This window comes from Equus caballus, chromosome 13 (genome assembly GCF_041296265.1).
Source record: "Equus caballus isolate H_3958 breed thoroughbred chromosome 13, TB-T2T, whole genome shotgun sequence".
Taxonomy (NCBI): Eukaryota; Metazoa; Chordata; class Mammalia; order Perissodactyla; family Equidae; genus Equus; species Equus caballus.
The window spans coordinates 7,929,239-7,956,439 of record NC_091696.1 but is presented as its reverse complement, the minus strand read 5'-3'; the positions used below and the strand labels follow the sequence as shown (position 1 = coordinate 7,956,439).

The 27,201-nt window shown below is 42.5% G+C and overlaps 1 protein-coding gene across 3 annotated transcripts in view; it reads right to left on the bottom strand.

Moving 5' to 3' along the window:
• Positions 1 to 13,263, bottom strand: part of LOC102149219 (cytochrome P450 3A12) — a 32,901-nt gene extending 19,638 nt beyond the window's left edge. Inside the window, exons 1-6 of one of the 3 annotated variants that reach the window (XM_070231645.1) lie at positions 13,059 to 13,263; positions 12,638 to 12,965; positions 8,451 to 8,544; positions 6,291 to 6,343; positions 5,616 to 5,715; positions 215 to 328 (exon numbers count right to left, since the gene is read on the bottom strand). In XM_070231645.1, coding sequence (XP_070087746.1) covers positions 215 to 328; positions 5,616 to 5,715; positions 6,291 to 6,343; positions 8,451 to 8,544; positions 12,638 to 12,965; positions 13,059 to 13,074 — 705 coding nt within the window. In that variant the 5' untranslated portion in view covers positions 13,075 to 13,263. Of the gene's footprint in view, positions 1 to 214; positions 329 to 5,615; positions 5,716 to 6,290; positions 6,344 to 8,450; positions 8,545 to 9,863; positions 10,072 to 12,637; positions 12,966 to 13,058 lie in introns of those variants that run through there. The other 2 variants (XM_070231646.1, XM_070231648.1) reach the window with 2 other exon arrangements.
• Positions 13,264 to 27,201: the final 13,938 nt, after the last annotated feature.

Below are 27,201 nucleotides of genomic sequence, written 5' to 3'. Positions count from 1 at the left end.
CTTAGAAGGGCCTTGCTTTCACAAGCATGGAGTAGTAAGTGACATTTTATAATGAATCTTATAATGTCTCCTCTAGAACATAAAGATAAAACAGCATTTTTAGGAGGCTCAAATTCAGCAAAATACTCCTTAAAAAGGGACTATGACCTTATTTTCTACCTGATGCCAGATGCATTCTTTACGTTTCTATTTAAAAGTCCTCTTAATTTCTCACCTCCTTGAGCTTTCCACTGGTGAAGGTTGGAGACAGCAACGTTCGTATTCTCTTCCATTCCTCATCCTCAGACAGAGAGATGGCGCTTTTCATAAATCCCACTGGACGAAAAGGCTAGACTCAAAAGCAAAAGACATTTTGCCCTACATGAGTTTTGGATGTCTCAACAACTGTGGAAAATTTGTAAAATTGGCATAAATTTTCAACAAATATTTAGTGACTGTCTACTTAGTAGCAGACCCTATGATTGATGCTTAATATATATTTATCCCAAATGTCTAGGTTCCTGTAAGTGTGGAGGAGGCATTCAGCCACTGATGTGGTTTCCACACTTTATATTCCAATCTCCTTTTGAATGCAAATGACCCATGTGGTAGGGAAACTGTTCTTCCAGGAGAATGAGAAGAACAAGACATAATACATCCTCCAAGCTGCTCGGAATACAAAGGGATTGGTGACAGATAGCCAGGTAGCCTTGCCAATATCTGTGTTGCCTCAGACCAGTTTTGCCTTTAGATATAACTAAAGCAAAAGTAACCTGGAAAAGGGATGTCCAAAAATGGTGATTTTTTTAAAAAAATAGTTAATACTTAAAAGACTAATAATCTATTTGCTATTCCGAAGAAATGATACGATCACATGGAAATCCCTTTCCGTTACATTTTTCTGCTAGGGATAGAAAGGAAAAGAAAGAGATCATTCTATTTCTCAGCTTGAGACTGCCAACCAAGCCAACCTGCTGAAGACTTCCTTTCATCTTCCAAAACTATATTTTGTTTTTAAATGGATACCTCCAAGACCCATTCACCATAAAAACTCGAAAACTAGGAAGAGAGGGAAATTTCTTCAACTTCATAGGGAGCATCTACAAAAAATCCTACAGCTAACATCACCCTTAATGATGAAAGACTGGAGTGACCTCACCAAGATGGCCAAGTAGAAGACCCCAGCCTCCATCAACCCTCCAAGAACAACAACTAGACAGCTACCCACAAATGAAAATAGATCTAGGAGAGTTCATTAGTCCAATCAAGATGCTTCAGCAACGCAGCGGAGCAAAAAAACCCTGAGAATAACTGTGCAAAATGGGTAAGGAGAATAGTTTCATTTTCCCGGAGTCATCTGATCCCCCAGGCCAGCACTGCTAGGGCCAAGAGGGCACTCCGCAGCCTGAGAAAGTTCTACTTGCTGGGAATAGGACAGCAGGTAAGTGATCAGTTTCCCCAGCCTTTCAGGGCACTGCGCAAATGATCTGCTTTGGTTTCACCACACCTAGAGAGTGGCATAGCTGACACGTCTTAAGACAGCTAGGAACAAAGAAGGGCAGAGATTGCCAGTGACAGCAATGTGGTGGGAGTGACTATGGTTCTCTCTGGCCTATTCTGCAGAAGACTCCAGAAGCCTTTGCTGCTGAGGAAACCAACAGCCAGCATAGATGCTGCAGACACCCTGCAGATTTGGGCGCCGACAGCCTCACAGGTTTTCACATTCGCAGACTCCAGCTGCCTGAGTCCTGTCCTGTCCCACTCCTCTCCTACCAAAGATGCTTTAGCCAGTGCCACCAGTGACTCCCAGAGCCCTGGGATCCGCACCAGCAGCCAGCCCCACTCTCCATGCCAAGGCGTGTGCATGACAATAGCCCAGGCCTCCATAGCTGTTCAGGTGCCTGGAGCCCGTCTTGACTCCTGTCAGTGGACTGCACTGCCATGTGTGCCCACAGCTAACCCCTGCAGCCACACACCTGCACACTGCCAGCCTCATCTCCAGTCACTAGTCCCCAAGGCAGTACATGTGCCTGCAGTCAGCTCCCCCAGACGAGTGTGCACATACCACCAACTCTGGCAACCACTGCTGCCTCTCAGTCCCTTGCTGCTGGAGCAAGAGGTGCTGCTGAAGACCTCAACAGCCTTTGAAGCCACTCTGGAAACTTCATAGCTCTTGCTGCCAAGGATAATGCAGTTGAGGATATTGTGAACCCCCGCTGCCTGAGCCAGCCATGGCTGCCTGAACATGGAGCCACCACACACCCCCATACTTGGCACCAAGCACCAACAGAGTGACAACCACAACACACTACAGTGTACCCCAAACCACAAGTGAAGGTCTTTGCTTACTAAAGTTAGTTCATAAAGTCTAGAAGAGGTAACTGCTTCTTCAAATGCACAGACACCATTGCAAGTCTGCAGGGATCACAAAGATTCAGGGAAAAGTAACACCACAAAGAACACAATCAACTTCCGGTAACTGACCCCAAAGAAATGGAGACCCAAAATTGCATGACAAAGAATTTGAAATAATTGTTCTAAAGAAGCTCAGAGAGCTACAAGACAACATATATAAACCAGCTTAACAAAATCAGAAAAAAATTACCCAAAAAAATGACAAGTTCAACAAAGAGATATAAAACATAAAAAAGAACCAAAAAAAGAAGAAATTTTATAGCTGAAGAATACAAAGACTAAACTAAGAAATGCAATAAGAGCTACAAAAGAACCCCAACAAGGGTATCAGTGGATTGCTCAGCAGAAACCGTGAAAGTCAGGAGAGAATAAAATGATGTATTCAGAGCGCTGAAAGAAAAAATCTGGCAACCAACAATACTCTACCTGGAAAAGTGACCCTTCAAAAATGTGGGAGCAATAAAGGCATTTCCAGACAAACAAAAGCAGAAAGAGTTCATCACCACCAGACCTGTCTCAGAAGAAACGCTAAAGGGAGTTCTTCAAGCTAAAAAGAAAGGACCTTAACTAGTAACGTGAAAGCATAAAGCTCACTGGTAGATACAAATATATGGTCAAATTCAGAACACAGTAATATCGTAATGGTGGTGTGCAAATCACTTAGAACTCTAGGGCAAATGTTAACAGAGAAGAATTAAAGATGACTATAGCTAAAGTAATTTGTTAATGGATGCACAATATAAAAAGACGTAAATGGTGACATCAAAAACATAAAATGTCAGGGGGAGTAAAAGCACTGAATTTCTGAGTAAGAACAAAGTTAGATTGTTATCAGCCTAAATTAGACTGTTAAATCTTTAAGGCGTTTTATGGAAGCCTCATGGTAAACACGAAGTAAAAACCTATCGTAGCGATGGCATGGGTAAAGAGAAAGGAACCAAAGCACACCATTATAGAAAAGCGTCAACTCAGAAAGGAAAAAGGGAAGAAGAGAGAAAGAAGGAACAGAGGATCTGCAAAGCACCCAGATTAACAAAATGTCGATAATGAGTCCTTTCAATCAATGACTACTTTAAATGTAAATGGACAGATGAATGGATAAAGAAAATATGTGTGTATATATATATATGTGTGCGTGTGTGCATATCTGTATATATAAATATGTGTGTATATATATGTCTATATACAGTGGAATATACGGTGAATATACAGTGGAATATTATTCAGGCTTAAAAAAAAAAACACCCTTCCATTTGTGACAACATGGATAAACCTAGAGGACAACGTACTAAGAAAATTAAGTCAGACACAGAAGGACCAATATCACACGGTCTCACTCATAGGTGGAGTCTAAAAACGAAAAGTCAAACTGATGGTAACAGAGAGTACAATGATGGTTCAGAGGCTGGGGGTCGGCGGGAAGGGGAAGTATTGTTCAAAGGGTAAAAACATTTGGTTATCAGATAAGTCAGTTCTGGAGATCCAATGTACAGCATGGTGACTATAGTTAACAATACTGTACTGTATACTTTAAATTTGCTGAGAGAGTAGATCTTAAGTGTTCTTACCACACACACGAGAAAAGGTAACTATGAGAGGTGATGGATATGGTAATTCATTTGTGGTAATCGTTTCACAATGTATTCATATATCAAAACATCATACTGTACATCTTAAACGTATACATTTTTTATTTGTCCAAAATAAGTAAGTAAAAATTTTTAAATGGTGAATGAATAAATTCTTCCTCCCAATATAATGAGAAAGGGAAAATATCCACTCTCACTATTCTTATTCAACATTATACTGGAAGTCCTAGCTGGTGAAGTAAGGCAAGAAAAAGACAGAAAAGGCATATAGATTCAAAAGAAAAAATAGAAGTGTCCCAATTTTTGGATGGCATAATTTCAATGTAGAAAATCTCAAGGAACATAAAAAGAAAACCTTCTATAACTAATAAATCAGCTTAGCAAGGATGTAGGATGCAAGATCAACACACAAAAATCAACCACATTTCTATATAATAACAACGGATTTGTGAAAATACTTTAAAAACATAATACCATTAACAATCACTCCAAAGAAAATGAAATACTTTACATCTAAATTTAACAAATCATGTATGGAATCTCTACGTTGAGAACTACAAAATGTTGATGAAAGGAATCAAAGGAAATCTAAATAAATGGAGAGGTATACTGTGTTCATGGATTGAAAGTCTTAACCTAGTAAAGATACGGATTTTCCCCAAATTGATCTTTAGATATTATGAAAACCTCAGCAATTTTTTTTTGTAAACATAGATAAGCTTATTCTAAATTTGTATGGAAAAGCAAATGACCTAGGATAGCTAACACAATTCTGAAAAAAAAATAAATGACAAGAAGCATTCTACACAATGTTAAGATTTACTCCATAGGTACAGTAATCAATACTGTGTGGTACTGGTGGAGGGATAAACCTATAGATCATTGAACAGAACAGAGAATGGGAAATAGATACACACAAATAGGTCCAACCGATTCTTGACAGTGGTGCAAAAGCTATTCAATGGAGGAAAGATAGACTTTCCACAAATGGTGCTGGAGCAATTAGACATCCATAGGCAAAAAAATGAACCTTGACCTAAACTTCACACCTTACACAAAAATTGACACAAAATGGATTAAGGACTTAAAGGTAAAACATAAAATTATATAATGTTTGGGGAAAAAATAGGAGAAAATCTTTGGGACCTAGGGCTAGGTGAAGTTTCCAGACTTGACGCCAAAGTCACAACACATAAAAGGAAAAATTAATAAATTGGCCTCATCAGAAAAAACTGTTAGCCCTGCAAAAGACCTGAGAATAGGAAAATACAAGCTACACACTGTGACAATAAAAGAGAAGTAAGAGGGAGCCTTGTGGTGATGGAACAGTTCTGTACCTTGATTGTGGTGTTGTTACAAAAATCTACATACATGATAAATTTTCATAGAGCAACACATACACACACAAATGAGCGCACAGAAAACTGATGAAACCTGAATAAGCTCAGTGGATAGTACCAATGTCAATTTCCTGCTTTGATACTGTGCTATAGCTACGCAAGTTATTACCAATGGGGAAAGCAGGATGAAGGGCACATGACATGGCACCTCCCCTTTTCCTGTGAACCTATAATTATTTCTTAATAAAAATGTAATAAATAAAATTTTAAATTAAAAGAAATTAATGCCTACCCGCCGGTTTGTGAAGACAGAATAACATTCTTTCACTAGTACTGTTTTGATCATGTCTGGATCTGTGACAGCCAACACAGGCCGTCTACCATCATAAACCCTGTTGGGAAAACAGAGCTGAATAAATTTAATAAGCCAGATTCTAGAGCTGGAGCCACATCTGGGAGTCCAGACTTTCATCTTTATGTCACATAATCCATAACCCTAGAGGTCACGGTTGGAAATAATATTAGAATATTTGCTAAGTCTAGGTGGTGTGTACGTGGGTATTTCCTGTACAATTCCCCATAATTTTTTCCACATTTAAAATATTTCATTATAAAAATAAAGGCAGGTTAGTAAATAATTGAAGGCAATTTAAATTTTCTAGAACAAAACAATGATTAATTAAGCAAAGTCCACCCACTCAGTCATGAAAAATTACAATTTTGAAGATGTATCAAAAACATGACAAATGCATATGACATATAATTAGATGAAAATTGTAGAGATTTTGATCACAAATACGTAAAACGGTGTCTACAAATGGAAAAAGATTTGGAATGCTCAAAAAGCGATAGTAAGATTATCAATAATTTCATTTCCCTATTTCTAGAATTTCTTGAAAGAGGCTCTGGACGTGAGGCCATCATCATAACAACAAGTCTATCCAATGGAAGTTTCCAGAATACTCACCCCCACATTTTCCCATACTTTTTAAAACATTTCCTGTCAAAATTCCAAATACCCTGCAGGGAGAAACAAAATTAGATTGTTAATCTAAATGTATTGAACCACACCTATAATTGGAACAAAAATGATTCAAATCCCATGAAATCAGTCTTACTGTCTTTCATTGACAGGGAAGCTCTTATTGGAAAGGCGTCTTAGGGGAAAGGAGGGAAAACAGAGGAGCTATTTGACAAGGAGAATTTAATTTTGAATTTTCTCCAAGTATCATAGACACTAAATGACTTATCCATGTCTATGAATATTAAGTAAGTCCTCTTAAGTGTTTCCACTGGTGCGTGTGTTGTCTCCGAAATCAAATAACCCTCTGACTTATTACCTCAATGGACATGTGAGAAAACTGAAGCTGAGGGAAAGCGAGAATGGCCTGCACACACTTTGACCTCCTATTAAGCAACCTTTTCATTTATCTCATGAGCCCTCGCTAGAATTCTAGCAGAATTAGGAAGTTTAAGACACCAGAGGCCTCTTTTAGATGAGCAGATTTAAATAAGTCTAAGGCGTGTTTGTTGAGTCAAACAGTGAGTGAGTGAATGAATCAATGACAAAGTGGACTCGCCTCCCAGTTTTCCAGTGCAACGTGGAAAGGATGGGAGAAGCCATCACTCCACAAAGGACAGAGGAAATTAAAACACTTGCTCTGAGATTTCAACTCTGTAACTTAAACAAAAATTCCCCCCCTCACTAAGTTTCAGTTATGATGCTTTCACAATGCAAAGAAAGGTCCCAGAAATGTGGGTCTTGGGATGCATCTGCTAAGGAGTTAATCTGCAAAATGTAGAAAGGAAATTATTGCTTTTCTAGAGAAAAATATGTGACAGTTCTTAGGCAGGACTTAGACACTGAAGGCCCCTGTTGGGAGAATTGGGATCTGAGAAGCAAGCCTCAGGTCTGCAGGAAAGGAAATCTGAGGCAGAGGGCAGCCTGCATGCATGGTTCTGCCTGCTAGCCTTCTGGACCTGAGCTTGGAACCTTCCATCCAGTGGCCAGGCCCTGGGAGAGGCATCAGAGCTGGATGAACCACAAAGGCTCCACCAAAGCTCAGAGTCCAGGAGTCACCTACTATAATCCGTTCACTTATATTAAATTTTTAATAATGCTGTCAAATCATCTCCCTTCTAGTGGTTTTATATAAGTGAGTCTGCATTTGTTTAAAAAAAAAAAAACCATACAACCCAATAAGTAGTTAAAAATTTAATGTCAATACACAAGCACCACCTTGTCTCAGGTATGTCCACTCCCTATTCAGACTTATCCATAGGGAGCCTCCTTTGAAGGAAGAGCTGTGAAGCTGGAAGCTCTTGTTCCATCTCCCAAATCCCAAAAGCTACCAAGGGTAGCAAAGGTGGAATAGGGCACTGGGTATAACTGCAGGGTTTAGCAGTTCTTGAGAGAATTCAAGTTTGTGCAAAACACCTGATGGTGAATACTGGCACTGACTAGTAAACTGAAGCTTTAAAACTACCCGGGAGGGCACCAACACCAGTGGATTAATGGTTAAGTTCAGTGCACTCCACTGTGATCGCCTGGGTTTGGTTCCCGGGGGCAGAACTACACCACTCATGTGTCGGTGGCCATGCTGCAGTGGTGGCTCACATACAAAAAGAGGAAGATTGACAACAGATGTTAGCTCAGGTCTAATCTTCCTCAGCAAAAATAAACCACCCAGGAGGAAGGAGAAGAAAAAAAGCTGCCCAGAGCTTATGCTCAAACAGGGGAGTCTGACTCTAGTGTACACAGCTGAATGAGCTACTGGGAACTCCCTTCATTCTTTTCTCCTAATACTCAGTACAATTGTTCCTTCCTAGGAATCTGCATCTGGAAGAAAGAACACCCTCTTCACAATGCTCACAAGTTGGAACATCAAGTCCTGTGCTGAATAAGCCAGAGAACTGGGCTGTCGTACTGAGGCAAAACATGAGACTCCTGACAGCTGACAATAGATCCCTGGGGTAAACCTGGCCATGTGCCGGGTGGGGCCTATGATGCCATTAGTGGGATGTGTGAGGCCTCAGAACTTCCTGCTGAAGAGGAGCAGTTTTACTAGGAATCTAAGCTGGAATTTGCAGCCATAAAAAGCAAAGAGGGACTTCAAACAACACTCACCTTACGGTAGGACAGAACATTTCCAAAAAAAGGCAGAGGTGTTGGCCCAGGAATTCCCAGCTTCTTAAAAAGTCCATGCGTATAGGTCCCATATCTATAAGGTGAAAGAGAAAGCCAGGTCACAGGGATTGTGGAGTAGGTGCTGCGGCTGGCCCGTCCCTGACTCAGAACTGGAACGGTCAAGAAAGGGAGTTAACATGTAGGAGATAAATAATAACAGCAACTCCAATGGCAGTGATTACATTCACTCCTCCTCTCCTTTCCCTCCTCCACTGTGAGATCCGCAAAATGGAATGATGAGTAGCTAAAAGCAGCTGAAGTCTCCATGGTCCCATCCTACAATGAATACTTGAAAAATGTTTCCAAATTAGAGTGCTCCTGAGAGGTCCAGGCTGGAATCCTTCCAGGGAATTCATTCATGTCCATTTAGTAAATTGACTTTCCCATGACTTGGAGAATCTCATTCTAGGTAGAAAGGGGAAAAAATTTTTCTGCTCTGATGAGATTTTGCATAACTGCATCTACTGAATAACATAAGAGTTACCGAGACCCCACTGTGACATTGTTCTTACAGTTTATTCGAAGACTTTTATGCTTTTCCTTCCCCTATGCACTGGCCCCAGTTTAGGGTTTGGTCCTTCTTAAATCTATCTTCAGACGGGCCTTGGAGCAGCCAGGGTTCTTGTTTCAATAGAATGAAGACTGTGTTCAACGCTTTCATCGGCCTCACAGAAATGTGAGCATCTTTCAGTCTCTCCCAAGTCTCTGTTGTCAGGCAATGTGGTTGATTTGAGCTAAAGACAAGGGTGACTGACCCATATCTTTCCTGAATGATACTGTATAAAGGGACCAAGACTAAAGAATCCACTCCCGGACCATTCTTCCTCTCGTGGCATCTGATTCCCCACCTGTGGCACTCACCTGCCAGGTACACAATTTTTTTTTCCAAATGGTCAGTCATGAAGCAGTTAGTTTACTGTCTCTGTGCATCAAACATCTCAGAAACCCATTAAGGTCGGTGCTCCCTATGGCAGGGCTGCTTGCAACTCATCTTCCATGTGTCATGTACGGGATCTCACAACTAGGGCTTCTGGATCCTTGCAAGTCTTCCCACCCCAGGGTTACTGAGAGGTGGCAGAGGGGAGGAACAAAAGAGGCTGAGGGAAGAAGCAGCTGAAAACCATTTTAACCACGAAGCTGCTAGGCTTACAAGGCTAACCCTATAGAGGCAAATTAGGAAAGTATGGCTCAAAAGTATGGTATCTAGAATCAGTTCAACATGCCCTACAACAGATTTCAGCTAAAAGATTGATGGCCTTCCCAACTTCACGTACCTTCCTGTTGATACCAAAACGTGCCTTATGCAACATACAATGGGTAACCATAAAATGTCCCAGAGAGTTGAATTAATACCTTGTCTCCTCTTCTTTGGAAGTTAGCCTTTAAGGCAGTACAAGTTCCAAATATTCTGTATAAATCCAGAAAATCTTATGTGATAAAATAAACCCCCAAAATTGCAGGAAAGGACCTTTGTTTGAAGGACCCTGCAGAGGCACGTCAACTAGGCCCAGCTGAGCATTTGGATCCTTCGTCCAGAACAGTTGGTAGAAGCATGTGCACCAACTGCCAAAACAGGGGTGGCCTGAGTCAGGCCCACCCCAGGTCCTTCCTTTGTCATCACAACCATGGCAAATCAATTAAACCAATTTCTGCTTCTGAACTTTCAGTGTGTTACATGAGAAAGCGAGGACAACCAATTGAGTGAGTGTGTCAGCAGTATTGGTCCCAAGAAAAGATCTCGGCTGGCGTCTAAACTCTCATGGTTCCAAATCACGGCAGAGGGTGGGCTGGTGAATTCTTAGGTTTCTTTCCAGCTTCCCTCTCTGTGGTAGAGTAATTAGGCTTGTGGTACAAATGAAGGGCTCACAATAAAGCCAATCATTTTTATTACATTCACACTGCGTTGGCATAAGGAGGGCGGTGTCTACAGCAACTGATTCTTGGCTGCACCATTGTCTCTAAGGTACACTGTTGTTTGTCCAGTGGTGACACTATCTAGTGACAGTCCTACTGCCAGGCAGACCACACACAGAGTGACTTAGATGGTGTCCTTATCTCCATGCTTCAAGCAGATGAGATGCTAACTCTGCTCCTGTGAGGGCCCACCTGTGGGACCAGAACTGAGGAGAATCTCTGTTCTGAGGGGTGAGGAATATTCTCCCACTTCCTCCTGACTCCTACCTGGATGACTCTCATATCTTCACTGGCTCATAGTCCCACTTACTCACCTGCACTGAGAGATTAAAAGAACCTGCTCAACAGGGGTGTTTAAAAATATGTATACATGGGACCGGCCCACTGGTGTAGTGGTTAAGTTCATGCGCTCCACTTCTGTGCCCCAGAGCTTGCTGGTTCTGATCTCAGGGATGGAGCTATGCACCGCTTATCAAGCCAGGCTGTGGCAGGTGTCCCACATATAAAATAGAGGAAGACAGGCACAGATGTTAGCTCAGGGCCAATCTTCCTCAGAAAAAAAAGGAGGATTGGCAGCAGGGCAAATCTTCCGACCCGAAAAAATATATATATTGTCTGTATCATAGAAGTATATATTTGTACCCTAGATTCATACTCTTGACTTTATGCTACAAAGATGAGGTTATTTATGCACTTTTCTAGTCACAAATACTGAATCAATAGGCTTCTTTTGTCTCTCAGAAAGTATATGCTGGAAATAGTCTCATCCAAATAAAACATCTAGAATTGGAGCTGGCCTAGTGGCATGTTCCGCTTCGGCAGCCCAAGGTTTGCTGGTTTGGATCCTGGGTGCAGAGCTATGCACCACTTGTCAAGCCATGCTGTGGCAGGTGTCCCACATATAAAGTGGAGGAAGATGGGCACAGATGTTAGCTCAGAGCCAGTCTTCCTCAGCAAAAAGAGGAGGATTGATGGAAGATGTTAGCTCAGGGCTGATCTGCCTCAAAAAAAAAATCTACTATTAAATAGAATTAAATTAAACCACATCAATTAACTTTAAAATGTCATCAGTCAGCAAATATGTTGCCAAAATACCCATAATTCCTAACATTTCTTTCAATGAATTAAACCCAGATTCTATTTCCTATGCTCACATCTGTGTCCATGGTTTCCTACTCTCAGAAAGTGAGATTGAGACAGAGGTCAAATGAGACAAGGAGGGCCCTTCCCTACTCACACGTCGAGAATAACTCCTCTCCCAACCTGCTCCATGATACCAGAAATCCCACCACTGAAAGGAATTCTCTGCCGGATGGTTTTGATTCATCCTCCTGTACTGTAACTTAAAGGGGAAAAATATTTAAAATCCAAATTGGCTTTTCAGGCTCATGCCTTTGCAGGCTGCCTGCACATATCATACCAGAGGGAAAAGAAATCTGTATACTGATGCTAACCCTCCCAGAGAATGGAAGGAAAAAGTGAAAAAAAGAATACAAATTGAAGATTTCTGCCAGATCTCCTCTGCTCTAAAGATTCTCATTTAGGGATAAACAGTTCTGCATATTACACGATAGGGAAGTCGATTCTTAAAAGGGGATTCCCAGGGAAGGGCCACAGAAAAGAGGGAAGAACTGAGTCTGAGGAGAAGGGCAGAGCAATCTCCAGCCCACCTGCAAAGTCTGAGTGCCCCAGGTGCCTTGTGTAAATGATCCCTAGTGGTGGGGGGGAAGAAAGCAGGAGCCACCTGAGTGACACAGGGGCCAGTCCTACATGTCTCCTGCAGCTGATACAGAACCTGGAAGTCGAAGATAATGAGACAAAAACCCAAGCCACTTCCTCCTGCCTCTGGGATCCTCAGACCTTGGGAAGGGGGTGAGGACCCCAATGCCCAGGGGTCTGTTGTTTTTAATCTGTCTCTGATGAATTATGCTTGGTTAGTCCACATTCACACTGGTGGTCAATCAGAAGGTCATTCCAAGAAGCAAGTAGTGTCACTAAAATCCGCTAAGCACAGAAATTGGGAGTGGGAGGGTTACTCCTTCGGCAGATCTGGATGAGATCAATAAGAACCTCTCGTGTGTTTGTGGCACCCAACATTAAGCAACTTCCCCTTCGTTAACTCTTTTAAGCTTCAAAACAGGTAAGGGAAAGGGGGGCTGATTAGCATTTCAAGTCCACGGTTACAAAGGACACAAGCCTGGACAGTTACTCACAGATAAATGAGCACTAGGCTGGTAGCCAGGAGAACCCAGGTTTCCGTGGAAAAGCTTGGGATCAGGTCCATGGCCACTTTCCTGTTGAGATTCTCTCCTCTGATTTTCCTTTCAGCAGTCAGTGCTGCTGTTCCCAGGCCTGTGGGTACAGAGCTTCCCTTCCAGCCAAGCAGTGAGTCACTGAGGCTGGAAGATTTATATGTTGGGAAGGGGGCGGGGCTGGATTGCAGCCAGTAGAAGGGCCAGCTGGGCTCCACCTGCAGGTGCCATCTCCACCCTGGCACAGCCTCATGGGAACTCCCAGTTTGACATCCTTTGAGTTCCTGTTCTGTAAGAAATCAATAAACAACTCAATCAGTGTTATCAGTAAGCCCAAAGGTTATAGAAACTCAAGTAAAGCCAGTGGCCTTCAGTCTCTGACCTGCACTTGGCTCCATGGCTGCATGCACTCCAAAGTGTTTGAACTCCTTCAAACAAGCTAGATCTACAGATCTTACCCATGCAGTTTCTGCTGCCCAGAAATGCACCTGGACTCCCCAGAAGCCTCCTACTCATCCTTTAAAACCCAGCAGAGGCAGAACCCCCTCAGTTAGAGTCTTTCCTCACCAACCTCCTTGAACAGATATAACCACTTCCTCCTCTGGGCATCTTCTTTCCCCCGCAATTCTATTATTGTCCTCTCTGCCCTCCAGCATCATTGTTGATTTTCACACTTAGTTCCCCTATTATATTGAGAGATTCTCAAGGGCACAGTCTGAGTATTAGTCGCTGTTATATTCTAACAGAGTGCCTTGTGCAGAGGGGACATCCAGAAAGATTATTGGAGTTGAGTTGGTAGAGATGGAAATGCTGGGCCCCCTGCGTGTCCTTTCTCTGTGGCTCATTGGTGGCCACACTATCTTCCGGGATAGTTAATACAACAGGAGGGCCTGGCTATGCCTCGACCACCATCATTGCATGTTTAGGCTGATCCATCATATTCTATTGTCAAGAGGGCACCTGACGGAGAGGCAGGAAATGGACAAGGTGGTGATGGCTGTAGCACGTGGTATCAATTCATGCTGCTTCCTGTCCAGCCCCTCAGAGGGTCCTGCAGTAGACAGCCAGTTAGACAGATCCTTCACCACAGAATGGCCCTCTCTCTCTCTGGAAAGATCAATGTCCAAGAACAATGGATGTGAAGGGAGTGAAGAGGAGAAAGCAGCTTGGATGGCCAAATGGACCCCAACCACTTTAGCCACCAACGATGTCACCACGGGTAGCACACGTAGCACCCAGGACCACAAAAAGATGACATGAGCTTTTTCTCTGTGGCAAAGCGGTCAGAGCATATGGCTTCCTGCTTTTTGACCAGTGGGGAAATTTCTAATTGGTGATGAGGAGCTATAAGGAAAAAGCCTGTAACAGTGGTCATTGACACCTGTAAGCCCCCCACCACACACCTGATGGGAAAGATCCAAGGGCTGAGCATCTGGAAATTGCACCAGCTCATCATTACCACTCTGACCCAGGCTCTGTGTCTGCTCAGCTTGAGAAACTGTGGGTTATATGGAAAATGAAACTCTAAACTTGACAGAAACAGAGACATTTAACCAGTGCTTGTGTACTTCCTTCTCTCTTTCTGAATTTCAACCCTTCTGCTGAAAGTAACACTCTCCCCTCACCAACTCTTTCCAATTATCTGACCTGAAAGTCCCCAGGGCTGCGTGTCACCGGCCTGAGAAGGTGGACGCCTCATTTTATTTACTTGGGACTTTCTTGTGCAACCTTAAATTTATACCATGACACTTGGTCACCTTTGAGTTGCGGTTTACTCAAGGAAGCACCTGGCAAAATCCATAGCTGCCACTGGAAAGTGTAATGCACGAATACATCTGCTCATTTGTGCATTGATCCCAGGACAAGCGAGTGAATGTTATATGTAGGTATCCTGCTGGCTGTGGGCTAGAATCCATACAGTCCACTTCTTCAGGAGCAGCATCCCAGTGGATGGAGACAGACACATAACTGTGCTCAGAACATGGATTACCTCTGGAATCTCTGGGATAATGGAGCGTTACAGAGAGGGAATTAAGGAGAGAAGTGGCTGCAAGCTGGAATACTAACAAAGGACAGACATGGGAAGCTGGAAAGAGAGCTCCAAGAAAAGGAAGGTAGAAAGTCCCAGGAATTCCAATTTGTTTCTAGCCTCTTTTTTTGCCTTCCCTGGGCAGTGGTAAATAGGGTCATGCTACTATCCCCCGTTTACAGATGTAGAAACTGAGGTTCAGTGACAGCAAGTGGCTTCCCAACAACAGTTGATCACAACAGAGTATAAATAAGCTGATAGGAGGGGAGACTGAAAAGGCTGCTGCTGCTCTGAGACACCAACATTCAATGTTTGCCATTTCCTGGTAAGGGCCACTATGGGGACTAATGAGACCCAAGGCTGAAAGAGCAAAGTGGTGAAAATTATGGTTCTTGTCTCAGTGGAGAACCCCACAGCAGCTATCCCATGGGTCTTCCAGAACAAGAGTTCCACCTTGTCTCAGCAGGAACAAAGACAGATGCAAGTCAGGAAGATCTATGGGTGTTGTTGGGTAGGATCTCCCCTCAATGCTCACAACCAGACAAGTACACAGAATACATCCAAATAAGGAAAGACTAGAGTGTCACCCAATAACTATTGACAACTTAATTCCCTCATCTAAACACAAAGCCTTTCTTATTTTTCTTGGAAACAAAGCTTCGGTAGAAACTAATATGCATTCATCTTCCTCCAAAATGCATGCTCAGCTACAGTGATTTTGCAACTAACCCTAATATGACCCTCTGCCTGCCCTAGTTACCTCAGGGCCTGGTCCAGCTGGTGGGGGTCTATCCCAAGGGGGAGAGGCTAATCATTCCTTAGGACTAAAATGTAGCCAGCACCATGTGCTACCCAATGCAAACGGCCTTGCTCTGCAAGGGGAAATAATGGAAAACATTATCTTTTTGCCCCTTCATTTCATAGAATGGAACACCTAACGTGAAGAGACTCACATACTAACAGTTGAGGTGAATGTGTGAAGGAAGACACTGTGTGTCAGAAGAAAACCCCTCACACCCTGTGTCTCATCTATTCATTTATATACTAATGGATTCCACATGTACTTTCAAAGGTCAGTTCTAAAAGCTTAGGGTAAAAAAAATGACTAAGACCCAGACATTATTCAGGTTGAAGATAGAGACAAATTAATGGATAATTATAGTGTGGTTAAATTAAAGTAATTATACAGGTCTGAGAAACACAGTGCCCTCATCAACAGAGAGTGGCTTATCTGCTTTCTCCGTCTCCTTAGCAATCGGTCAAAGTTGAATTTCAGATAACATTCAGGGAAGCATTAAGCTCAGATCTCAGCACAGTTGGGAGTTGTCAGCACTCTATGATACAAGGAGCACCATCAGTCTCATATTCCTGAGCTTTTATATTCTTAGCCCCAGTGGCTCCTCTTGTGGGAAGCCTGTCTTGACTTCCACTGGTTGAGCGAATGAGGAGGCAGTGTTGCTCTAGAATGATTTCTACATTACATTCAAATTTCATAGGTCACGATCTGGAGTGTGCAAAAAAATGAAAACAAGATTGAGTATCTGTAACTCAGTTCTCAAGCCACCACTCTTCTCAGTAGGACAAACCTTGATCTTGTTGACTCGGGGTAACGAGGTGCCATCTATGTTCTGATGGCTGGGCCTCGTAGTTGGTGGAGGAGTGGTGAGGAAAGTGGCAGGTCCATGGACATTCTCTCTCGGCATTGGAGGAGGGGGCACCTCTCCCCAGTGTCATTGCATGCTGCTTAGGCTCCATGGCTGCTGTGCTCAGGCCATAAACCAAGCCTGAATATAAAAGAGTCAGGATCCTTGACCTCATGAAGACGCAAGGGAGAGGGATACTAAACAAACCACCACACAGATAAATACTGAGTTATAAATCACACACATACTGTGAAGTAGCAGTAAATTGACACAGTTTGCCCTTCTTTCTTTAGACTCTTTCCTCCTTTGAAAGATAAGAATACACAGAATCATCAGGACTTGATGCATTGGAAGTGTGTGACCTTGGGCATGCCTGGGCTTGTTTCCTCATCTGTCTGTGAAGGAAATTGACAAATATGTCTTATCCTGGTTTCCAAAAAGAGAGTCTAAGGACAGGCATTTGTGCTACTATTTTATTTGTAAATATGATCCCAAGTGGGCAAGAGTGAAGGAAAATTGGAATAAAGCATGAGAAAGAAGGAGAACCTATACAAGGGTTCCTTATCAACCTGGCCAACATTTGATATCAAAAGCAAGCAATTCTTTCTAGGACAGTCCATCCAAGGAAAGGAAGGGGAAAGAAGGTATCCACTCGTTTGATTTCCCATTGGTCAAATGTTTTTCCCCTGGAGGACTAACTTTCCAAAACTTTTGTATTACAGGATTTACTAAGTTGGAAGTCACTGTCAGGCTACACCTACACGAATTAAGGTGGCATCCACACCAAGGTTGTCCCTGCTATAGTGGCTGAAACTGAACAAGTGGCCAAAGAGCAGGTTAGGTAAATTAGTTTTTAATACTATATAACAAAGTATCCCAAAATGTAACAACTTAAAATAACAAACATTTATTATGTCACAGTTTCTTGGGCTAGGAATCCATGTGTGGCTTAGCTGGGTACCTCTGGCTCAAGCTCTCTCATGAGGTTACAAGTTCTGCTGTCCAGCTGGGCTGCAGTCACAGCAAAAGTGTTGACTGGGGAAGGATCCACTTTCAGGTCCACTTAGTTGGTCACTGGCAGGACTCCGTTATAGAATGAGCTGGGCATGATGTGTTCTTCAATTCTCTGGATTGATTTTATGTGACATAGCAGATTATCTTGGCTTCACTTCTGTGGTCACAGCCTCTAAGACTGCTGTAAATGGTCTCTGCCTCCTGGTAGCTATGTCCTGTGTAATCCCCTCTCCTTGCTGTGGTCTGGATCAAGTGCTTTGAATGACTAGAATATAGCAGAAGAGATGGGATGCCATGTCTGAGATTAGGTTTAAAAAGACTGTGGCTTCTTTCCTGGCCATCCTCTCTCACTCTCTCTGAGGGAAGCCAGCTTCCATATTGTGAGCTGCCTTATGGAAAGGCCCAGGTGGAAGGAGAACCAAAGGAGGCATCTGGCCAACAGTTTGGATCCTGGGTGTCAATCCATGCTGTGGTAGGCGTCCCACATATAAAGCAGAGGAAGATGGGCACAGATGTTAGCTCAGGGACAGTCTTCCTCAGCAAAAAAGAGGAGGATTGGTGGCAGATGTTAGCTCAGGGCTAATCTTCCTCAAAAAAAAAAAACTAAAGAAATTAGCAGCAAACCAAATGCAACAGTGATGACACACCACAGCCACAGTGAATTTGATCTTGGGACCCAAGGGCAGTTAACAGAGGAAAAATATAAATATCAGTTATCAAGTTAACCAATTTAAAAAAGTAGTCATATTGTCTCAATAGTTTTAGAAAAGCATTTGATAATATTTAACTCCCAATTATGATATTAAAAAAACCTTAAACTACTAATAGCAGGTAATTTCCTTAATCTGATTGAACTATCTACCAGAAAACCTAAGAAAACCTAAATCTCCGTAGTATAAAAGCACTTGCCTCTTCTACCTCCATTTTAATCTTTAACCATGTGCACATATAATGCATTGGCATCTCAGAATAATGTCTTTTAAATAAAGAAAATCCCATCAGTTAACTTTTGCTGTAAATGGAAAGAATGTTACTACCTGTTTTGTCAGGAATCCACCTGTGGCTTCCAGGGTGAACAGTTCGAAAACCATTGAAAAAATTAAATATTTTTCTCCCTTATGAGGCAGCAAGAGGCAGTATGGAAAGGACAGGACCAATGGTTCATTCAACAGAGATCACCTAGGTTCAGAAGCTGGAGTTCTTGATCACTGGTTAGTACACAGGCTGCTCTGACAAGCAGATGGAAGTAAAGAACCATCTCTCCAAAAAATAAACAAACACTCGTCATTTTCACATATCACTTCCAAGGGGTTCCCAAGGAGACATGTCACCATGGTGCCTGCCAAGCCCAGTGACTTTTTCAGGGGTCCTGCCCAGCCAAGTTCAGCTCACTCCTGAACTCCAGCACAAGACGTCCTGTTATGACCAGTCACACTGTGGTGCACAAGGCCATGGGCCCTCTCTATCCATCTGAATTGGGTCTTCACTGTCCTGGTGCTATCAAGTACCATGGGAGCAAAGTGTAAACAAGACCATCACGAAAGGTGCTTACGCAGAGGACCCAGGTGTGGTGCTCCACAGGGAGCAGACACCTCCAAAGGCATCAAGAGCTTTGGGAAGGCAGAGACAAGTGAGAGGTAGAGCTGCCTGGGCTGGAGGGGCGGGGATTTGGGGGTGAGGGTTGAGCTGCCCAGAGAAGGTGACACTCTGCTTGCACTACCATGGTTACAGGAGTGTTTGGCCAGAAGAAGACAAGTGAGAATGGCCTAGCTTACTGTCTTTATCACTGTTAAGTATGTCAGTCATTTCTTGGTTGCAAAGACACTGTCTAAATCGAGCCAACCGTTTTTAGTGCTAATAGAAAGTAATCAGATCATAGGCCAAGCTAGGGATCCTCTGCTCCTAAGGCCAAGGCTCGGCCCTGGACGGGTCAGCAGGAGGATGGAGACTCGAAAGGGCCTCTGGAACAAGTCACTGGGCTTGGCAGGTACCAGATTGTCCTGTCTTGTACTTGTTAGGGTACATTTCCAGGATTTAAACAATTTATTGAGGTGACATTCACATAACATAAAATCAACCATTTTAAAGTGAACAATTCAGTGTCATTTAGTACATTCACAATGTTGTTCAATCTCCATTTCTATCTAGTTCTAAAGCATTTGCATTCCACCAAAGAAAATCCCTTGCCCATTAAACAGTTTCTCCCCTCTCTCTCCTCTCCCAGCCCCTGGCCTCCATGAATCTACATTCAGTCTTCTTAGATTTACCCATTCTAGATGCTTCATATAAATTGAACCATGTAATATGTAGCCTTTGTGTCTGGATTCCCTCATTTAGGATAATTTTTTTAAGGTTCATCTCTGTTGGAACATGTGTCAGTCCTTCACTCCTTGCATGGCTGAATAATATTCTATTGTATGTATGTACCACAATTTCTTTATCTATTCATCCACTGATTTGCCCTGTTTCCACCTTTTTGATATCGAACCTGAAGTGAGTTCACTCGCCCATTGCACAGAAAGCCAATCTCTGACACTGGGGGTAGTGGAAGAAAGTAGGAATTTTTATTATTGCACAGTGCTGGACAAGGAGAGAGGGCAGCTAATGGTGAAATCCCAAACTACCTGAAAAGCTAAAAGGAAGGGTTTTTATTTGGGGTTTTAGGTAGGGGAGGGGCCTACCTCCCCTACATATGGCCTTGCTTGTCGGAGCTTTCCCACCAGCCTGTCTTTGGCCTTGGGATGACTTGCAGAGAGGAGGGAACCCATGACCTTGCTGGTCAGCAGCTTTCCCACCAGCCCGTATCTCTTTGTGGGGAGGAGTTAATGCATCCAGGTGCTTGTCCTTGGTGGTGTCTGTCTCCATGGAGAACAGTGGATTCTGGAGCCAGAAATCCAGAGAGTAAGCAGGGAATGAGTGTTTTGATTTTAACCCCATATGTGCTGGCTTTAATGTAGGGAAACTGATATCAAGGTCGGTATCAACTCCCCCCTATCTTATGTTCATCCCTCAATCTTGAGGGATTTGGGGTGGCGACCGATCTAGCTACTTCCTGCTGAAATGGGGTGTAGGTTGCATCATCTCATTGAACCAGTCTTTTAATAAGGTGGTGATGCAAGTGGGCTCCCAAAGTTAGGCCTGTATCAGGTAAGTAAGTAACCAGCTATTTAATAAGAAGTTTCTCTAGAGAAACAAAAAGAGAAAAACAAGGTTAATGGTTGGAACAAATTATAAACTGGTTTTGAGGCCAGGAGGCAGCCAATCAAGATTCCTAGAAGTCAAGGTCAAAGCATCTTTGACAGTTTGAAATGCCTCTGATGGTGTCATTGGGCACTCAGGTAGTTTTTGGAGTGGTTTATGCAGCAGTAGACATGAATCTCTCTTAAGTTTATATTAGGTTCTCCAGCTTCACTTTGCAAGGCTGTAGGAAAAATGGCAGATTTAGTTTTCAATGACTCCAAATGAAAATGATGGGGAAAAAAAAACCCATCATTATGTTAGTTTGTTAGTTTGGAGGTTTGTAGCCGGATATTTCAGGAGGCCAAAAGAATTCAGGATATAGTTCAGTTAACAGATGTAACAAAAATTTTAAAGACAATTGACAAAACCAAATCTAATATCCACAAATGCGTATTATAGGTTCTATTGAACCATAATCTTTTTCTCTAAAATTATCCTTAATTTTACTAGACATAGCCAAGTTAAGACTAACTGGTTTGCAAAATAAGCCTAGTTTTAGTAAATTTGGCATAACTATTTACATAAGTACAGCAAGAATAGTAATTGATCATACAGGCTCTTTTAAATCTGCTTTGCTGGAACCTTATAAGGAATCCCAGGTTAAACTTTAAAGGCCTCTCCAGGCCAGGAAAGCCCAGCAAAGGACCTGTCATCAGATTCCATCTGCAGTACCTACATATTTGGGCGAATCCCTCTGTTTGTGAGGTTCCCCCAAATATTGAGGTTCCTTGTGCATGCCAGAGGGAGCAACATTCTTTGCTCAACCTTACCAGGTCACTGAACCCATAAGCAAGTTACCAGGCCAATATTTCCAAGTGGTTTTATTCTAGAATGTCGACCTTTGTTCCTCAAAAGCTGTCTTGTTATATCCCAGCTCGTATGTTTTTTTTCAAATATGATGTTCCATTCAAAACCTTGGTAATACAACCAGTGTTTCAAACTGTGTCCTGTTCTAAGAAGAACAGATTCTTATTGGACTTATGCAAACAACCATATTGCCATGAGAATAAGAATACTTACTCATCAGGAGTTTTTACGTTTTGGAGGGCTCAGACAAGGAGAAAAAGATGAATGTCTCAATTTTTTTTACATTTGCTATAAATCATAGTTCCTTAAGAGAATAGAGAAAAAAGTGGTTTTTGCTAACTGGAAAAAAAATTAAAAATCAGGAATGTCTCAATCTAAGATGACACATATGCTGCAATGTTTAGGGGCAAAGTGTTATTCTGTAACTTACACCAAAATGAGTCAAAAGGTAAAATGGGTCCATGGATGGATAGAGGTGTGGAGACAGATGATAAAGCAAGTAAAGCAAAATGCTAATTTTTCAGTCTAGGTGGTGGGTACATGGTTGTTACTAAACAATTTTTTCCATCTTGTTCACAATTTCTGTACTTAAGAATTGTCGTTATAAAATTTTGGAAGTGATAACTAGCAATATTTTTTAAGAGCTTAAATATCTTTCAAACTTTCCACCTCTCCTCACTCCCTATTCTCCCTGCCCTAGTCAGACCCTCATCATCTCTGACCTAGGCAACAACCACAGCCTCCCACAGACCTCACTACAGAGGGCCACCTTTGCCCATTTAATCAGGGCGCCCTCAAATTTGACCACTCCCTCAGTCCAGTACTGCCTGTGTCTTCTACAGGTGACAGGTGACCACGCCCAGCTAGGCTCCCAGTGTGCCTCCTCAGACCCCATGCTGTGTCAGACTGGAGTCTTTGCAGGTCCCTGCACACCCCGAGCTCCACCCTGAGCTCCACACCTTTGCTCAGGCTGCTCTGCCTGCCTAATTCTCTCCCAAATGCCTCCTCATCTATAAGATTCCTTCAGAAACTTAAACATGGTAGATTGAACACGGGCATTTACCTCCGAAGCCACCTGAAGCCCCAGTAAAGTACACTAAAGGGCTTTCTTAAAAGGCATAAATCCACAGAGACAAAGACAACCAGAGAGGAGATAAAAGCCACCAAACGTTTGAATGCAACAAGTAGTTGTAGCCAAGAGTCATCAAAGCTCTTCATGCCAGACACTTTCTAAGCACTCTCCTCAGTCCTCAGAACAACCATATGCAGTGGGTACTCATTATTACCCTTCTTTTACAGGCAGAGAGAGGTAAGTCACTTGGGCAAAGTCACACAGCCACAGAGTAAGGATTTAAATCCAGACTCTGGCCTCAAAGTCTAGGCCCATGATCACCGTATGTCTTCCATGACAACACGGCAGAGCAGAGAAAGCTCAAGCTGAAGGCTGCAGCACTGGGGAGACCAGAAGCAAGCAGAGACAGGCTTCTGGGGCCCAGAAAGATTCAGGAACTGAATGTATCAAGTCTGTCTGAAATCAGAAGGTGTAAGTGAGGCTGACAACAGAGGGTTGTTAAAGTCTGTATAAGAAAGAGTTAGACTTCCAGATTCCCTCCTGTACTCTGTTGAATAGTGTTCCCTCCAAAATTCAAGTCCACCAGCAACCTCAGAACGTGGCCCTATTTGGAAACAGGGTCTTTGCAGATGTAATTAGTTAACATGAGGTCATATTGGAGTCTTTGGACCTTAACTGAATGACTGGTGTCCTTTTTTTTTTTTCATTTTATTTTTCTTATTGAGGTAACATTGCTTTATAACTTTACATAAATTTCAGGAGTACATCATTATATTTCAATTTCTGTGTAGATTAATCGTGTCCACCACTCAAAGACTAATTACCATCCGTCACCATACACATGTGCCCCTTTACCCCTTTTGCCCTCCTCCCTCCCCACTTTCCTTCCGGTAACCACCAATCTGTTTTCCTCATGTATGTGTTTCTTTGTCTATCTTCCACATATGAGTGAAATCATACAGTGTTTGTCTTTCTCTTTCTGACTTATTTCACTTAGCATAATACCCTCAAGGTTCATCCATGTTGTTGCAAATGGCAAGATTTTCACTTTTTATATGGATGAATAGTATTCCCTTGTATATATATGCCACATCTTCTTTACCCATTCATCCATTGATGAGCACTTAGGTTGTTTCTCAGTCTTGGCTATTGTGAATGACTACAATGAAACAGGAATGCAAATATTTTTTCACATACACATTTTTGTGTTCTTTGGATAAATACCCCAAAGTGGAATCACTGGATCACATGATAGTTCTATTCTCAATTTTTTTAAGAATCTCCATACTGTTTTCCATAGTGGCTGCATCAGTTTGCACTCCCACCAGCAGTGTATGACAGTTCCCTTTTCTCCACATCCTCTCCAACACTTGTTATTTCTTGTCTTGTTAATTATACCCATTCTGACGGGCATGAGGTGATATCTTACTGTAGTTATGATTCGCACTTCTCTAATAATTAGTGATGTTGAATATCTTTTCATGTGCCTGTTGGCCACTTGCATATCTTCTTTAGAAAAACGTCTGTTTAGATCCATTGTCCATTTTTTAACGGGGTTGTTTGTGGTTGAGATGTATGAGTTCTTTATATATTTTGGATATTAACCCCTTATCAGATACATGATTGCAAATATCTTCTCCTATTTGTTGGTTGTCTTTTCGTTTTGTTGATGGTTTCCTTTGCTGTGCAGAAACTTTGTAGTTTGACATGGTTGCATTTATTTTTTCTTTTGTTTCCCTTGCCTGGTGAGACATGGTATTCAAAAAGCTACTACTAAGACTGATGTCAAAGAGTGTACTGTCTATGTTTTCCTCTAGGAGTTTTATGGTTTCAGGTCTTATATTCAAGTCTTTAATCCATTTTGAGTTAACTTTTCAATATGGTGGAAGATAATGGTCTATTTTCATTCTTTTGCATGTGGCTGTCCAGTTTTCCCAACACCATTTATTGAAGAGACTTTCTTTTCTCCATTGTATGTTCTTGGCTCCCTTGTCAAAACTAGCTGTCCATAGATGTTCGGTTTTATTTCTGAGCTCTTGATTCTGTTCCATTGATCTGTGTGTCAGTTTTTGTGCCAGTATCATGCCGTTTTGAACACTATAGCTATGTAGTATACTTTTGAATCAGGGAGTGTGATACCTCCATATTTGTTCCTTTTTCTCAAGATTGCTTTGGTTATTTGGGGTCTTTTGTTGTTCCATATAAATTTTAGGATTCTTTGTTCTATTTCCGTGAAAAATGTCATTGGGACATTCACCTCTTTGGTTAAATTTACTCCTGCAGACATCACTAAAGTAAGGAGCCTGGACTGAAGCAAGGAGACAGTCTTGGGAGGGCTTAAACTCACAAACAGCAGAATTACAATTTGGTAGAAAACAGATGACGGGAAATAGAAAACTCATTGAATTACAAAAAAGAATTAGTGATTCCAAAAAAAGTGAAAAGTTGTCAAGACAAAAGCAGAAGCATAGAAGTGTACATGGCTCAACAGTGACTACCCAGAACTTAAGTCATTTTGATGCACACATTGATTAGGAATCCAATCCCTATCCCTGGTTTGGGAAGGTGGGAAGTGGGTATGAGGCAAGGAGGATATCAGAAACCTAAATTCTCATCTTCCAGAGCAATCAAGAAACAGGAGTATAAGCATGTCATTTAATGACACAGCAACAAACACCAGAAGAAACTACTAAACAGATGGAAAGTAAATTCTAGAGGGAAAAATCAGAGTGGAGATCAGGTAGGGCAAGGTGCCTCTAGATTTGTTATAAACCTTCTAGGACTCTTCAATGTTATAAAGCATGTACATCTATAATGTGATTTTTTACATAAATTTTTAAAAGACTCAATCAAGTGTCATCTCCTCCCAACTCCCTTTGGGGACAAGTGCTCCTTATCTGCGATCCCAAAGCACCAGGGCTGAACTCCTGCCATATTGAATTGGTCTGTTCATGGGTCTCATGTTTCCCCACCAAACTGTGGACATCTCGTGTGTGACCCAGAGTGGTGCTCAAGAAAAGTCTGTGGGTCTAAACAGAAGCCTGCACAAGAACTTTCCTGCTGACCTCCCAGGGGTAAGATTCAGGTGAACCTCCTGACAGCAGGTATTGGAGAACGCCCAAATGACATAAGGATGAGTGGTGCTGGTGGGAGTCCACGTGGTTTTCCAACACGTGTTCCAAAAACAGTCATGAGATGTTTTTACTGAAGGCCTACTATGTGCTCAGCAGTATGTTCTTTTGGGCATTAACCACTTAGCACTTCCTGCCTGTCCCTTAGGGAGCTAAGCATGTGTCAGTGGCACAGAGCATCCCGAGTCCCTGAAGCACAGGAAGCCCTCGGCATGGAAACTCTCTGCTGGGATATGTGAAGGCACCAAAAGCATCTACTTCAATACACACAAAACTGAATGTTAGTTTTCCTTCCCCTTTCTCCTTTTTACCTGGAGCATATAACCCCAAAATTCTCAGGAAAATGAAAGTAATAGATAATTGGTTGAAAATCTTGATAGACATAAAACTGTTTTTATTTCTCCACTAGCAAGCAGCATGCTTGGCAAGACAGCATAGGAAGACTTGCTTATCCCACTGGATGACAGTGAGGGTCTTTTCATGCTCAGGCTTTCCTCCTTGTCTGCCAACTGCTGATGTTGCCCTCGCCTCCTTTTCCAGAGCCTTCAAGCTACTCCCAAGGACCTGTACCTCTCTCCATGAAGTCCAGCACAATCCTCAAAGACAAAGTCCATGCAGGGAGACAACATACAGCAATCTTGGGTTGGAACAGAACATGACTAGGGTGCTGAAAGATGGAGGAGGAAGGAACAGGGCAGAGCTTGAGTGAGCACTCCAAGGTCAGCCAGAGTCAAGTCTGAACTTCTAGGTCAGCTCTTTTCAAGCAGGGGCCACCTCCAGAAGTGGAAAACACATGTCAGGAGATGACAATATCAAGTGTATTAGGCCCAGGCTTCCCGTTGGCTTCACCCAGAACAGCTTTGTAAACTGAGGCTAAACATTGCTTCTAAGAATATGGTCAAGGGCCACAGAAGATCTCTGAGTCAGAGTGACCTACAGAATGGGGCATTGGAGAAGGCAGGGAGTAGATAGCAGAAAACAGCCACATCAGACAAGACATGAGATTACGGATAAAATGAAGGGACAACTGCAACAGTCTTGTTGGGCGGAAGTCATCCCGGGAGTTGTGACCCCAGAGTCCCACTCCAATCTGTCATTCACTCATTTGACTGTCGGCCAGACCCTTCCACTCTCAACTTCCTGTCTGTCACATAAGGAGGCTGCACTCTATGTTCTCAGTGCCCAGGTACTAGGAGTCCACGAGCTAAATTCAAAACTTCCAACACTGCAGAGATAGAGAGATGAGAAAGCAGATGTGGTGGCAAAGGTCAGCAGGCAGATGGAATATGTTGCAACTCAAATCAAGTGACGAGCGATAACAGATATCTGATGTCTTCCTATAGCAGTGCCTCAATGGCATAATCCTTGTTGAATGTTAAACAATGGCCTCAACTTGGCACAAGAACCTTAGGAAGTTCTCTTATAATCAGAATAGTTCAGGCAGGTTGAGAATATGAATTCAGCTCACCCCAGGAACACACTGTTGTAGGAAAACTCTAGTGCCTGCCACCCAAAGTCAAGATTTCTTTGACAGTTTCAATTCTCCCGGAATGTAGCCACTGAAGTAGAGCATAAAAGGCGGTTACTTG